The sequence below is a fragment of the Lachnellula hyalina genome (assembly GCF_007821495.1).
Source record: "Lachnellula hyalina strain CBS 185.66 chromosome Unknown contig00026, whole genome shotgun sequence".
In the NCBI taxonomy this organism is placed as follows: domain Eukaryota; kingdom Fungi; phylum Ascomycota; class Leotiomycetes; order Helotiales; family Lachnaceae; genus Lachnellula; species Lachnellula hyalina.
The window spans coordinates 87,826-103,027 of NW_022157140.1; the positions used below are offsets into that span (position 1 = coordinate 87,826).

The 15,202-nt window shown below is 46.9% G+C and overlaps 3 protein-coding genes across 3 annotated transcripts; 1 reads left to right on the forward strand and 2 right to left on the reverse strand.

Annotated features, from left to right (window-relative positions):
- Positions 1-363: 363 nt before the first annotated feature.
- QPCT (Glutaminyl-peptide cyclotransferase) lies at positions 364-1,551 on the forward strand (the record flags this gene model as incomplete). Its single annotated transcript, XM_031147153.1, has 2 exons — positions 364-977; positions 1,023-1,551. The coding sequence occupies 2 exons, from the start codon at positions 364-366 to the stop codon at positions 1,549-1,551; spliced, it is 1,143 nt and encodes a 380-aa protein (XP_031007585.1).
- A 2,307-nt stretch (positions 1,552-3,858) lies between these two features.
- Positions 3,859-6,259, reverse strand: ptaK_1 (oxidoreductase; the record flags this gene model as incomplete). Its single annotated transcript, XM_031147154.1, is given in 11 exon segments — positions 3,859-4,014; positions 4,070-4,770; positions 4,821-5,073; positions 5,127-5,206; positions 5,262-5,446; positions 5,500-5,595; positions 5,645-5,797; positions 5,811-5,826; positions 5,999-6,053; positions 6,100-6,152; positions 6,205-6,259. The coding sequence occupies 11 exon segments, from the start codon at positions 6,257-6,259 to the stop codon at positions 3,859-3,861; spliced, it is 1,803 nt and encodes a 600-aa protein (XP_031007586.1).
- A 4,753-nt stretch (positions 6,260-11,012) lies between these two features.
- msh6 (DNA mismatch repair protein) lies at positions 11,013-14,868 on the reverse strand (the record flags this gene model as incomplete). Its single annotated transcript, XM_031147155.1, has 4 exons — positions 11,013-11,687; positions 11,735-14,151; positions 14,198-14,366; positions 14,419-14,868. Coding segments are annotated over 4 exons (3,711 nt in total), but the record flags the coding sequence as incomplete, so codon positions are not given.
- Between the last annotated feature and the right edge of the window lie 334 nt (positions 14,869-15,202).

The following is a 15,202-nucleotide window of genomic DNA, read 5'->3' on the forward strand; positions in this document are numbered from 1 at the left end:
ACACGCTCGGAGTACCTTTCTTAAGCCTCAAATGAGGGGAGCTAAACAGAAAATGAATTCCATGGATTAAAAATAGCCTCCCATGAAGTTGAAAAGGAAGAGTTTGAAGTTTTCAATGGCGTTGTTGAATAATATGAAAACATTGATATCAAAGTCAAAACATTCAATACTTAAGCGCGTTAGCCGCGATAAGTACAGTACTCGTAAGCGGCCGCTCCCGTGTATCACTTTATCTCACTGTTAACAGATATCAAACTCGCATTCTCAACAAACTTCTCATCGACGTAGAAGTTGGATTGAGGATGATCCTACGGAGATTTCTTCGGTGACCCAATATCAGGCTCTTGCCTCGTCGAAACTACCATGGAGATGCGGTTCTCGCAGACCTTGCTCTTCCTTGCAACTATCTTGCTGGGCATCTCAGCATTCACACCATTGTCTGACGAAACACTACGAAATCTGCCCTCTGCAGGCCCGGATTTTGATATACACGATGGATCTATCCTTGCGCCCATTCTGATCCCTCGAGTACCAGGAACTCCCGGCTCGTTGGCGGTGCAGCAGCATTTCACGAATTGGTTTGGAGCCCATCTCCCAAAATGGACCATCGAGTTCCAAAACTCAACGGCGACGACTCCCGCGACGGGCGATACACAAGTCCCGTTTGTGAACTTTATAATTACACGCGATCCGCCGTGGGCGAAAGCTGGGGATGTGGGAAGGCTGGCCCTGGTTGCACATTATGACAGCAAGCTCCAACCCCCTGGATTTATTGGGGCGACAGATAGCGCAGCGCCTTGCGCAATTATAATGCATGCGGCAAGGAGTGTGGATGAGGCGTTGACGAAGAAATGGGCTGCTATGGAGGCGGATGGTTCTAATGGGTTGGAGGAGGAGACCGGGGTGCAGATTCTGTTTTTGGACGGGGAGGAGGCATTTTTGGATTGGACGAATACTGACTCGTTATATGGGGCAAGGTAAGGAGATTTCATGGTGATTAGGGAATATGCTAATTTTATCAGATCATTGGCCGAAACATGGGAGTCGACTCCGCATGCTGCTATGTCTACATACCGCAATGGCCTCAGTTCCATCTCACTGTTCATGCTTTTGGATCTTCTTGGCTCAGCAAACCCTCGAGTCCCTTCGTTCTTCAAGACTACACACTGGGCATATCAACACCTGGCCGTCATCGAATCCCGATTGCGAACACTAGGCCTTCTGGAATCCCAAGCATCTCAACCCTTCCTCTACGATGCAAACAAAGGCCTAAACGACTTCCGTGATAAATGGGGAGTGCAAGATGACCACATCCCATTCATGGCTCGAGGCGTAGAAGTGCTCCACATAATAGCGACGCCATTTCCCAATGTATGGCACACGGCTGCCGATGATGGTGAGCACTTGGATTTACCTACTGTACACGATTGGGCGAAGATCGTGACGGCATTTGTGGCGGAGTGGATGGATCTGGAAGGGACTTTGCCAACAAAGGCTGAAGCGGAGGCACAGATTAGAGCGAAAAGATCTTCAAGGAAGACCGAGCTGTGAGTTGACCGACGCTCCCTCTTGTGACTTGCAACTTATCTCTATATGTTAGTATCGGGCCATAGCTAGTATGAATATAAAATTACTCGAAGCCTTCCGGCAAGGCAGAACTGCTATATTTGGTATTCATATCCAACATCCAGAGTCTATCCACAGTTAGGTCATTTATTTTCCGTCTTTGCATAACCTTCACGCAGGTGAGAGTAGCTATGTTATATCAATCAAAATCCAGAAAGACTTCGCACATTCATGGGCATTATACAGCCTCTTGTCATGATACAAGAGGGCTGCTGCCTATTCCATCTAGCTTTATCAGGAATTCTTAATAGAGACTCCCAGCCCTTAAAATCATCGAACCCCGTTCAAGTACAATCACACTGCTGTCTTTTCACTTCCAGTCTCGTCCACATATATTTCAATCTTCAAGCCTCATGCCTCGCTAAAGGGGAAAAAAGGGATAAAACTTGACTCCAAAACCACAGTACCGGTATTGAGATATGTTAGTGGAGGGTATAAGTGATGTTTAATGGATCTCAGTGTGTTTATATATTTCTTGGGTTTACAGGCTAGCTATCTAATAGTTGGAATGGAGGACGAGGCTCCTCATAGCTCGTGATTAGGTGTAGGGGGTGAAGGATTCAGAGCAGTATGTGAATCGACTCCAGTTCAATATCAATTCACCGCCTTATTCACTAGGAGATAGACGAGACTTTGTTTGCGTTCTACGCCCCCACGAAGAATGTGCCATAAACTACGGTACCAGTCATCTCGACGCGGAAATAAATGAATCATTACATTGTAAATACTCCAACCTGTTTACAGCAAATACATTTCGAAATATATTGCTAACCAATAATAGGTGATTTCCCAATTACACCCCCCTTTTCAAACCCACCTATTCAACATGGGAAACTCTCTCGCAAAACCAACCCTTCCTCTCAATCACGCCACAACCGTCCCCCAATCAATCACACCCCGGAAATTCAATCAATACATAGACATCGAATACCGCACCACAGGGGTCCTCATCCGCAGACCATCCTCCAATACCCTAGACAGAAGCGCGCACCTCGCACGAAAAGTCTCAAGAGCCGCCCGGGCTAAGTCCCCCGTGCGCATACAGACATCTGCCAATACCTACGATGCATACCCACTTGCGACAGGGAGCACTCACAGTGCACCGAGGGGGATCTTGAAGTCTCGCAAGATCAACAAGAGCGAGTTTGAGTGCGTCGAGGCGAGTGATCAGCCCGTTAGGGACGGCAGGATTAGCACACAAAAGATACATCAGAATTTCGTGTGGCAAACACGGGTTGCGGAGTCCGTTAAGTCGAATAGTTGGACTGAGCATTGTGATAGACGTATTCGCTTCGAGTGGCCTGTGTCGTCTAACGAAGGAACTCTGCATGAGTTTCCAGCATCGTTGACTCAGCTTGAAGGCAAAGGATATTCTTCTTTTCTAGATCGCGGCACAAATTCCTCGCTCAGAACCAGTCCTCGCAGCGAGCGAGTATGGCAGGACTCAGAGCGAGAGGATGGGTTGAAGAAGAGTTCTCGGCCGAAGGATTTAAGGCGTTGGGAGCCGACGGAGAGGTTGGGTGGATCACCTGCTGGGCTAGAAGATGGAAAGCATCGACAGGAGGGAAAGGGGGGATGTGTGGAGAATGTTGGGCTGGAGGAGGCAGAGAAATCAAATAGCGTGGCTGCTGCACCAGGGAAGAAGGTGTTGGTGGCAAAAGGTTCTGGGAGAAATCACCACCATGCCAGAGCAGGACATCGGAATGAGGCTGGCGTATCTGACTCAGTTCATAGAAGACGAATAGCTAGGGGTACTAGGGCAGAGCTTACACGCATGGATAAGCACCTAACTGAGGAGAGGAAGGCGTTGTGGGGTCAATAAGGCATCGAGATATCTGATTCATGTATAAACCTCGCCAACATGTTACTGTGTGGAAGTCTTACAATCCATAAAATAAGCATCAAGCTCGTATATCCGCTTACGGTGTTGCAGCTAAGGACATGTTATGATTCGTGAAGGGCGAAATGAGACGCCCGTCGAAATCACGAGACTAGACGCATATTCCTAAGAAATCACACGGTAATATGAAAAACCTCTGTCAATGCATCGTTTGTATATTTGCAGATACTAGTCCTCGCGTACCAATGTATTTCAAGTGTACTATCATTCAAAGAAAGGGATAAAAGGAGAGTATCAAAAACGAAATTACAAGTCGAGCCAAATTACTCAAGCAGTGAATGGTTGAAGAAATCAAGGTAGCATGATTCAAGAACCCATATACGTTCACAACTCTAAAGACCAGAATCAATCTGGTTGACGACCTCTTCGCCAGTAAACACAGACCAATCTCTGCAGGTTTGAGCCATGATAGATGGAATAGGGAGATTCGCAATATCATCCGGGCGTTCGAGAACCGTCACATACAGACCGGCTGATACATGCCATGCCTAAACATCATATTAGCAAATCTGCCGAGGAGGCTTCAGAGTGGCGGTAGCTTACAATATGGCAATGCAACGGCCAAGCACCAGGATTGTCGGCAAAGATCTGCAACACCATATATCCTCCAGCTGGCAAAAGCTGGACATCTCTTCGCTGGGGGTTATTTGCGTTGACAGTCGTCGTACCATCCCAAGTCCCGATTCCGACATCCAGGATAAACATATTGTGGCCGTGCAAGTGGATGGGATGGGTAGCGAACCCTCCAGTTGGACTATTATTGTTGATCACGATTCGGATAGAAGAGTTGGAACCAAAGTTCTCAACGTTCCATTCCGGCTCGAAAGTGTTGTTGCCAGCCTTCGAAAGTAGGAGGATGGGCGAGTTGTAATCTGTTCGGAAGGATTCCCCGTTCATATACCAGAGTGAGAAGCCAGTGTCATTTGTATGGAAGTCAATGTCGATTTCTTTGGTGGTTGGCGGGTTAGGATCCGGCTGAATTGGGTACCAGGGGACTGTCTCTGTAAGTGGGTCATTTGCACATATTGTTGCGGTCGAGGTAACGAAGTTTGGCGAGGGTGTTGTTTTGGGAATAGTTGCGGGTGGAAGCAGTCCATAGTACACGATGGCTGTTGCGTCAGGCTGATTGGTCAAGGAGCAACCGCCACCAGCAATAGAAGAGCGCATTATGTAGCCACCGAGGGAGGGAGTCGTGAGTCCAGTGACGAGAACATCAGTTCGTTGGCCAATTCCAAGTGTCACAACTAGCAAATATCAGAAGATATCATTTGTATCACAAGGTTTAATAACATACCATCAGTAGTATAAGGAATGATAGGGACAAAGTCGTTTGCAATGACCGTAAGATTGTGACCGTCAATTGAGAACTTCTGCACTCCTTCCGCTCCGGCATTGATTAGGCGGAGTCTGTGGACCACCCCAGGTGTGAAATGAGTCACTGAAAGGGGTGCTCCGTTATGGCAGGTTGTGTTATCCCCTGAGGCTACAGTAGAGCAGTTGAAATTGTTTTTTCCATTGATCAAATTGTTGTCGGAGAATGGCGGTGCCTAGATATGTTTAGTGGTGGTTCAAAAGTAAAATTCGGTACTCTGTAACTTACAGCTCCTGGAGTCATGACTTCTTCCACAAGAGAGAAGTAGTCTTTATGATAATAATCTGTCAGGAGAAATGGGCCCTTGTCTACTCTCATTAATTGTCATTGTTTCAACATAGACTCTGATCTATTTTTGCTTACCGATAGCATAAGGGACGGTTTGTGGCCCATGAATGACCATAGGACCAACAAGACCTCCAGCGTATTGAGCTGAATAGTGCGAGTGATACCAAGAAGTCCCGTAAAGATCGGCAAGGAAGGTATAGGTGAAGGTTCCGTTAGGCGGAATGGGGCATTGCTGGACCCCTGGAACACCGTCCATCCATCTAAAAACACTTAGTCACTCTATATTATTTACTCCACCATTATTCGAACTTACTGAGATGTCTTTTGCAGGATTCCATGCCAGTGAAGTCCCACTCCTTCGTCTGGGCCGGTGATCTTATTATGAACAGTAACTTGAATAGTGTCACCCCTGTGAGAGTTAGTAACATGCAAAAATGCCGCTGAGAATTGCGTCTCACCAGTTTGCCTCAATCAAGGGACCGGGGAATTGCCCGTTGATGGTCAAAGAATGCTTCTGGTAGCCGTCCGGCGAACCCAATGTCCTCGCAACAGTGAAATCGTAAATTCGCAAGACACTTCGTTTGTTAGTGATTGCATGGAGGGGGGCAGGACTTGGAAACATACCCAGTGTTTGGTGGATCTATAAGGAACGTTAGCAAAGTGCTAGCTGATTAAATCATTGCGAAGCTTACCATCTAACGGGAGAATTCAGGTCAGACGCTGTATTAGTAGTAGTGGCATGTTCGAAACTTACTATCTAGAAGGTTATTAGCACGCATGTTGGCTTTATAACTTCGGATTTGATAACTCACAAGCGTTGGTATTATTTGCAGTTTTCGTACCCCACGGAAAGCCCTGGGGTAAAGGCTATAGATGGTTAGATATCAATTGGAAAGAAGACGCTGGTACTAACAGTGGTTGGGGTAGTAGTTTGAAGAAAATTAACTGGGAGTTCAGGGTAATCGACTTAATAATATCATGTTAGCAGGAGCCTGTCAAGATCTCTGTTAATACATACATTGACCTGCTACGATCGAGCTCCACAAGAGGGTTGCGAATATGCCGAGCTTCATTGTAAAGGAGATTATTTTCAAAATCTATATAATAAAGAGTAAAGTAAGAGGCGTCGATAGAGAGACAGAGTGAGACAATTTGAGAGAGATGCCAGATACTTTTATATGTGCTACAGGAAGGAGAAAGGCTTGTAGGGATCCAAAACAAGTAACCACCCTCCTTTTTGCAGACCTAAAGAATACAACTAAGGAGGGTCAAAAAGCGTGGAATTCAACCGATATCACCCACATACATAGTAATATTGAGAAGCTAGCAAGGGTAATAAGGAAGACCAATTCGAAAGAACTCGTCCTAGGCAAGAAAGCTGAGTATGAAGTTTTGCAATTGGCCCACGATTCCAACGTAGGGTGACACATGCAGAGGCACGATAGACGCTACAATAAAGACAGGGGAGAATCCAGCAATAGCACAAATACTCCTCCAGCAAGGCCGACGTGCATGTAACTAGTATGCCGTATTGGTTTGGCGGGGATAGAATTACATCTTCGGGCTTTCAACATTTGGTGGATGGGAAGAGCCTAGGACACCACTTTTCGTATCATACACTAGGATATAGAAGGAGTATTCTAAGATAATGGTCATGCTTATGATGGCGACGCACCAATACTAGGCTCCACGTGGTAACCCTGGGCCTGGTGAATGCTGACTCCGATAATAGAAGCAACGGTTCCTTCGGATGGCAGCTTGGCTTCTACCCCTGATCGCTCGATAGGGAACGGAAGGCTAGCCCTAATATCAACGGGGCGGAAGGGACTGCACTTGACTCTCGGGTGGTGTATAGAAGGCTGTCTGAGAGTTCAGTGATTGGTGGAAGGTAACGGCATGGACTCACAGCCGCAGACTAATTCCTGTATCGAAACTTGCCACATTTCTCTAGCCTCTGCAATAGAGGCACAAGAAGCGTATGAGGATCCCATATTCATGCTTTCCGAAGTACCTATTTGCTACCAAGCAAAGGCCCATACATATATGCCACCGACTATTATCATTTTCCGGTTTTGAAAGTAGGCCAAAGCGAAACGGCTCAGAAAAATGGCTCCTAGCATCGTTCTCGACACAACCCATCCAAAGGGCAACACTTGTGTCCTAGTATGAAGTTTGCGCGTAGACGTTCGAGCAGAAGTGTGACAGTCATTGAGCAGGGTAGTGCTAATTCAATATGGGCCTTTGGTCAGGCTCTCCTGTTCTCCTGCAAGAATTATGGACATACTATAGCGCTTCAAGCCGGCGGAGTAGAGAAATAAATTCCTGCCAGAGGTGAGACCGTGTTAGGAAGAGATTCCCGAGGCCATCAATTCCTCGGGTCATTCATTAAAGGGGCCATTCAGTCGCCGAGACGGCAACACGTAATGTGGGATGATGGGGATGAGCCCAGATGACGGGGTTAGGAACGTTTTCTGGTACTATCCGGAGTTGAAAGGTGGAATCCGTGCGGTAATGCAACACAAGGTTGCCAAACGCCCTGTACTGGAGGTTGAGGATGGGTTGAGATTGAGGTTGAAGAATGAAGCTGAAAGTGTACGTAGTTCATCGAAGAAAGCCCTACTGTAAACTTACAGTAGCGCCTTCTGCCCCTTCTGTCCGGACTAGACCCTGCAGCGGATATAATCATCTACCCGCTTGCAACACCATCTCGATACATCTCGATATACTCCCTCTCGCTCATGTACCTGTATTTTTGTCACACAACATCTCTCGGGTCCGCTGCTGCATCGAGTGTCGAATACTTACCCGACGCCAGTGGGGGTGGCTGCAAACGCCATGTAACCTCAGCTGTTGCTTACTGACAGACGAGCCGAGTGTGCAGCCACTACCAGCGCCGATAGTACTACATAACAGTACCAAAACCTCCACGCCACCATTTTTCACTGTTTAGTAGCACCAGACTCGAAGAAATTGCACCTCATTATACCGTTGTGGATGCTTTATTCAACATCATCTGACCACAAACTTCTACCCACCTTTGCTGTCGTTCAGCCGCCAATCGCCAGGCTTGAACGAAGGAGCATTCGCAGCAAATACTTTATCTACCTCCGGGGGGCCGGGTACGCTCCTATGGGATCATCCTGCATATGACAGGCAGGGATTTACTGAACATGCCATGCCATGCCATGCCATACATTCCATATACAGTACGGTTGCCGTTGCCTAATGTATCGCGGGCCCCCCTACCTCGCTCGCAACCTATGGTCACAAGGTCACGCTCTGATATGCGACAGGGATTCTCGGTACGAAAGATCCTTGGACCTATCCCCGTCAACCACGCGGTTGACATGAGGTTGACAGGTTGACTAGATCGAGTCCCCGGAATGTCGTGCAGAACCTGCGCTAGTTCGACACGGTCGTGGTAGAATTGCAGGCATTTTCAATGGTTCAACAGGTTTTTATCCATCGCATCTAGGCCCGAATCAGAGAGAGGCTTACCAACCCACAGCGTCGTATTCCAAGTGCTACTTCAGCTTCTGTGCTTATCAGCAAGTCGGAGTTCATTACGCCCGTCTCTCAAAAGTTTGCTGAGCTGAGATCCACAACGATTAAAGTTTCCACACCGCCACAAGCTGAGGCTGATCCTTTTGACCACACTTGATTCCATTTCTTTCATTCGTTATATGTATGTTTCGAGTAAAGAAGTGTTACGCCCATCCCGTGTTTCCATTTACAATGCGCTATTCTCAGCTTAAACATTGCATAATATTGGGGAGGAGGGGCCCGACCAAGAATGGGCGAGTCGTCTGAAGTCTGAGGCGCCAAACAGACGAACCAATAGTCCTATATGGTTACTGGGTTACTGTTTTTTCATGCAGGATATTTTCGTACCTCGCATATTATCCTTCACATTGCAGCAGCTACATATTCTAAAATGTGGACGAACTTGATATATCGTGTAATCGTGGCAGGATTTTGATGCAAAGTCTTGCGGCGCCTACGTAGTTCCTTCCTCGTATAGCCGCACTAGTTCGGTACCCCTTATGGGAATGCAAACTTAGGGCCCAATACGACTCTATGTACATACTAAAATATGCCCAGAACAGACTTTTCCATTAATTTTTCCTTGGGTCTCAGCCCGTGGCTTATTTGCTGACAGCCAGCTCATTCTGGGGCGTTCTAGGCACTTAATATTTACATAGGTAAATGCCTTTCCATCCGAAGTAACCGAGTAAATGTACTTGATTAGGGCTTTCGTCCGATTACAGAACATAGTGTAACATTGCAGCAGCGCATCAATAGCCTCACAGCAGAGAAAGGTAGCGCCCTAACGTAAAATCCAAGATCAGTGCTAGAGCGGCAATAACGGCTCTGGACTTATGCGGACCTATCTGCATCTTTTAGATACGAGTGCCAGCACCACATTAATATTTACAAGATAAGATCTCTAAAGTATAAGTGTATGATTGGTGTAAGAATTCAAGAAACATGAATGCTTAACTGCAACATAAGCTCCATGACATTTTCTTCGTCCGTCTTTCCGAGTGCCAGATGACTCGATTGCAGCATTGCATTGCAGTAAGCCCAACAATCCTGCTCGAGTATTTAGGCTGCGGAGAGGCGTTTATTTTCTAGATGAAATGACGCGTGGCATTAAATTGAGCGCTTTGGACCGTGCCGCCTAACCGCCGGGCTGATAGCCACCACATCCTCTAGATTGGAGATTCTACAAGTCAGCAGCACAAGTCACGTTGCTAAAGATCTCCTGTTCTATCTCATACTGAGACTCATACTCTCTTTCTCAGCAATATTTGTCAGGCCCAGTCTACACATCAGGTTTACATTTACAATAAGCTTTCTCACAGCGGTTGTATCCTCAGAGTAATCAAATCAGCAGCTTAGAAGATGATAACTTAACACGAGATAACTTGTCACGAGAACATGGATACATACGAGGTAGGAAGATCAGCAGGGCATCCAAGTCCTATAGTATAGATGAAAAAGTTGATTGCAATTCTAGAATTACTAATCTACGCTGACCAGAAGATTGACTACCTAGTCAGGTCTATAAGACAAACCTCCTGAGTCATAATTTCAAGTATCTACCTTTCACAATCCCCAATCTTCCTTCTAGTCCAACTATATACTTTTCCGTATCTTATATCTATAGTAAGCTATTCATATCCACCATCATTTCTCAAAAAGTCCCCCAGAAGCTATTTTCAGTAAAAATTCCTTTCTGAAATATCCCTTGTATACAAACCATTTTTTAACCTTAATATCAGACTAGCTATCTATTTCGTTCTATCATTCTATTCTATTCTACCTAAAATTCATCTATAATCTCCAGATAAGTCCAAGTCTACTAAATAGTAAAAGATAAAATTGAAAGATACGAATCATACGCTAATACTTATACTAGTTAGCAATGAAATTCACTCTTTCGAGCTAGATAGTCAGTCCAGCTTCAGCTACCCGAAGAAAGGTTTGCAAAACCTAACTTAGAAGAAGCATATCAACTCAGGACTCAAGAAAGAGTCAACTCGGGCCAATGAAGTCATAGTAAAAGAGGTGAAGAGCTTCATAGTATGGGCTGGATATACCGCCCAGGTTATTGTACCGTAGTCAAGGGCAGGATACAAAACTTGAAATCTTGATTTTCAGAGTATTTTGAAGCACCTACAGCAGATCCAAGCTCGCTCAGCTCTATTATAGCTTGATATAGATACACACCATAGCACCATCTGAAAATAAGGCCATACCAGTCCACAACGCCCCCAAAACAGTTTAGAAGTGAGTAAAGCTCCAAGAACCACACGTAAACATCTACAACCCCTCAATAGCCTTGATTAATACCTCCAATCCCCTATCCTCAATTCCCACAGCATCCCTCAGCACCCACGCAACATCACTCTGTACCCCCAACGGAATATAACATCCACTCCTCGCTTGCTCCAGACTCTCCTTGAGTCTCGAAGTATGTTCCCACTCCTTAGCCGCTACCTCCGCGCGATCAATGACTTTGTTTGGAATGCCGCACATGGCTGCACAATGCATACCGAAACTGCCTTCCGCTACACCGTTTTCAAGTTTATACAGGAACGTGATTTGCCGATTATCTTCATCAACATGGATCTGCATCCTCTTCCCTACAATCTCGGGGTGATTCGCGAATTCTGTAGCAAGAGAATGGTAATGCGTAGCGAAGAAGCCTACACAGCCGATATGGGAAGCCACGTGGTGTAGAACGGCTTGTGCGACTGCGACACCATCGTACGAGGATGTACCGCGACCAAGTTCATCGAGGATCACGAGGGAGCGGGGCGTGGCTTCTGCAAGAATCTTCTTAGTTTCTGAGAGCTCGACGAAGAAGGTGGACTGCGCCGCAAAGATGTTGTCATTGGCGCCGAGGCGGGACATTATGCGGTCGACAGGAGTAAGGGTCGCAGAGACGCAGGGAACGTAGCAGCCGATTTGAGCCATGATTACTGCCACGCAGGTCTGGGCATTGTTAGAAGGGGCAATTGAGATAGGAGGGCAGGACATACCATTCGCAAGATTGTAGATTTACCGGCGGCGTTAGCTCCGGTCAAGAGATTGATGTTTGGTGCTTCTCCACCCAGCTTGACATCATTAGGAATGAAGTCGGTGACATTTGGGAGCATACAAGGATGTCGAAGCTCCTCGAACTCGACGACACTTCTTTCGGCTTCGACGAAAGTTGGCCTACAACTTGGTTCTCCCAAAGCTGCTGAAGCGGCTGCGAGACTGATCAAGCAATCGAGTTGAGCGATAACTTTGACTGCCGCCAGCCAAGTCTGGTAGTCTTGGTCAAACCTAGCATAAAGCCTCCCAGCAACTTGCTTCGCGATTTGACCATGAGTCTCTTGAGCTTCCTGAAGCTGTCGGATAAGACTCTTCAACTCGGTGTTGTAATATCGCTTGAATCCTGCTGCCGAAGACATCATCTGCCAGTCTTTGGGCACTTTGATCGAAGCTGGAACTTCGAGTTGGTAGACTTCCTTACCAATGTCTTTGAACTTGATCTTGCCCGAATTTCCTCCCAGTTCCTTCCGTTTCTTCTGCAAGAATTTCTCCAAAGCAGCCTCTATTTCTTCGATGTGATCCTGGCTCCCATCGAACTCTTCTTCAATGCCGCGTTCAGGTATCAGGAGCTTGAAGTCCCTGGCCTTGGATCGATCAAAGGCCGTCTTCCACCATTCCAGAGGCCCTTTGAGGTCTGGCATCGCATCAATCAGACGATCGACAATTCCATCCCCACCACCAAAAGAGCCTAGAAGGCCCATCGTGTACTCAATCTGCTCAAAACCATCGAGGACCCTGACAAAGTCGTCTGGTTTGCACACCCCAGCATGAATACGAGATATCAATCTCTCTAGATCTGGCATCCGGGTCATCGAGCCGACGAACTTATCACTCAAAGACCGGTCGCCATTCAGCATATCCACGGCATCCAAGCGCTCATTAATCCGCTTGGCATCAGCCAAAGGATGACAAACCCATTGCCTGAACATGCGTTTTCCGAACGGTGTCACGCAACGATTGAGCAGCGTAAATAGCGTGCCATCTTGACTACCATCAAAGGTGTTCGCGAAAACTTCGAGATTTATGAGAGTCTGGCCATCGAGAACCAGCGTGGTTCCCTTCTGAATCGGATTATACCATGTAAAGTTTCCTTGGGAGAGGAGATCACGTTCCAGTTTGAGGGTTCTGAGGTATTCAGTCAGAGCACCAAATGAAGACATCAGAAGATCCTTATTTCTACCCTCTTCAAGCACCTCGGGCCAAACTTCCTTGCCCTCAGATTCATCTTTAATGAAGTAGCCGCTGCAATCAAGCTCGCGTCTTGTTGTGTCGGCTGGCCAGAACTCCTTTCCAGGTTTGAGGTAGTTCCAAATCGTGGTTGGATTTGTGTTGTTCTTGAGAATGCGTAGAGCTTTGTTGGAGATGCATGATTTCTCAAGCAATATCTCTTGTGGTCTGGTCTGAGCAACAAAGGTCTCAAACTTTGTCAAGTCCAGGTCGTCAATAAACTCCGACAGAAAGAACTGTCCAGTTGAAGTATCCACAAATGAGATTCCAAATGCTGGCAGGTCATCGACGGTGGACTCTTTGATAGCAACGCAGAATGTTGCCATATCATCCTGTAACATGCTTCCCTCCACTAAGGTTCCACCAGTCAAAACGCATGCCAATTCTCGATTGATGATCTTGGCGACCTTGGTGGATTTGCCTCCACTCTTAGTTCCCTCTTTCTCACGCATTTCTTTGCCCAGAGCAGTTTCGACCTGATCAACCCGAGCGATCTTGTAACCCTTTGCAACGAACTGATTGGCCCAGTGATCCAAAGACATCTCTGGGACTCCAACCATACGCATATTGACACGGTCTGTGAGCTTCAAGTCAAACAGCTGATGACCGATCGTAGCATCGATCTCGTAGAGCTCGTAGAATTTGCCTTTTTTGAAGAAGACAATGGTATTCCAGAACTTCTGCTTGATCGTCCAGTACTGCTTCTCGAATGCAGAGAATTGATTCCACGCAATGGGAGGAATATATACGGTTCGTGGGTCATAGTCTGGATGGCCGACTGGATTGCGGTCGATATCTGCAAGGTCTGCCAACCAAGGGTATCGCTGGTCAGGTTCGGTCTTGTGAGCTTTTTCCTTACCTGGCTTGCGAGTCGGCATCTTTTGAATGTTTGTAGATCTTGGTTGGAGCGGTTCCGTGTTCTCGGGGTCATACTTCCACTGTTGTGCGGTGGAGGGTTCAGGGATGTCCATAGCAACATCCTCATCCTCATCCTCATCGGCATTGGCTGGTGTAGGCGGAGTGACATTTGAACGCTTACGGGAGGTGGTGGTGGTTGTAGGACGTTTACGTTTCTTTGAGGGCTTCGCTGGCGCGTCGGAATCATCGTCAACAATAAAATCATCCATCTCTTCTACAGTACGTTAAATCTTGTATTCATCGCATATTTGGAGGCTTACCATCTTCATCAATAGCTCCATCCATGCCCCCAACGAACTCGTCCTCCTCGTCTTCATCGTCTGCGATTATGGGCTTTCGCATTCTCTTTCTTTGCGTTGATATGCCGGCTGGGTCAAAGGCATCTTCATCGTCATCGTCGGATTCTGCGTAGCTCACAACCTTCTTGGCCTGGAATATAGTTAGATAGACATCACCCGGTGAAGGGAATATCACTGTATACCTTTCGTGAAGGGCTGCTACCCGCTGGATTCCCGTTGAAAACCTGCTGGATGACTCTCTTAGCAGGCGTCGTAGGTGAGGGCAGACGGTTATCTACCTCTTCTTCCGGAATGCCGCCATTCTCATTCTCCTGAGAGCTGGATGGGCCAGCCGCGTCGCTGCTTGGAACAGGCGTCATGCTCTTGACGGTGGGTTTCCTGAAAGCGGGCTTCTTGGGAGGAGCGGTCGGTTTGGCCATTGAGCTTTTGGCATTGCCCGCGTTGGTTTTCAAGGCTCCATCAGAAGAGCTGGGAGTGCTGCTCACAGGTGCTTTGGTGAAGAAATTCATGATTGATCGTTGACCTGATGCGGAACCTGCACTGGAGTTCTGCTTCTTTAACGATGGTGGAGGTCGCGCTGGTGTTGCCTCTGCGGCATCTTTTGGTTTTACCATCTTGGCGAGTAGGTAGACTCTTTGTCAGATGAAGGATGGACGGTAGTGTTGGAATATCAGGGAGTGAAAGGGTCTGAGGATGTCAAGTTTAGAAGGGTTTGGGAAACGGCTGGGGAGACGCGTTTTAGCGTGTTTTTGTCGCGTAGCAGCAGTCTCTCAAACCCAGCCCCGAAATTTGACCTCCGTGTTTTTCTTCCTTCTCTATATTTTCCCTCTATTTAGATATTTTCATGTTCCAGCAAATATTAGCGTTTAAGAAGTTTATTATAATCCTAGTACACATTTCCTAAAGCGTAATACTTCTCGCTCGCCTTGTTGCTTCCAATCTACAAACGTTCACCTCGCATATAGA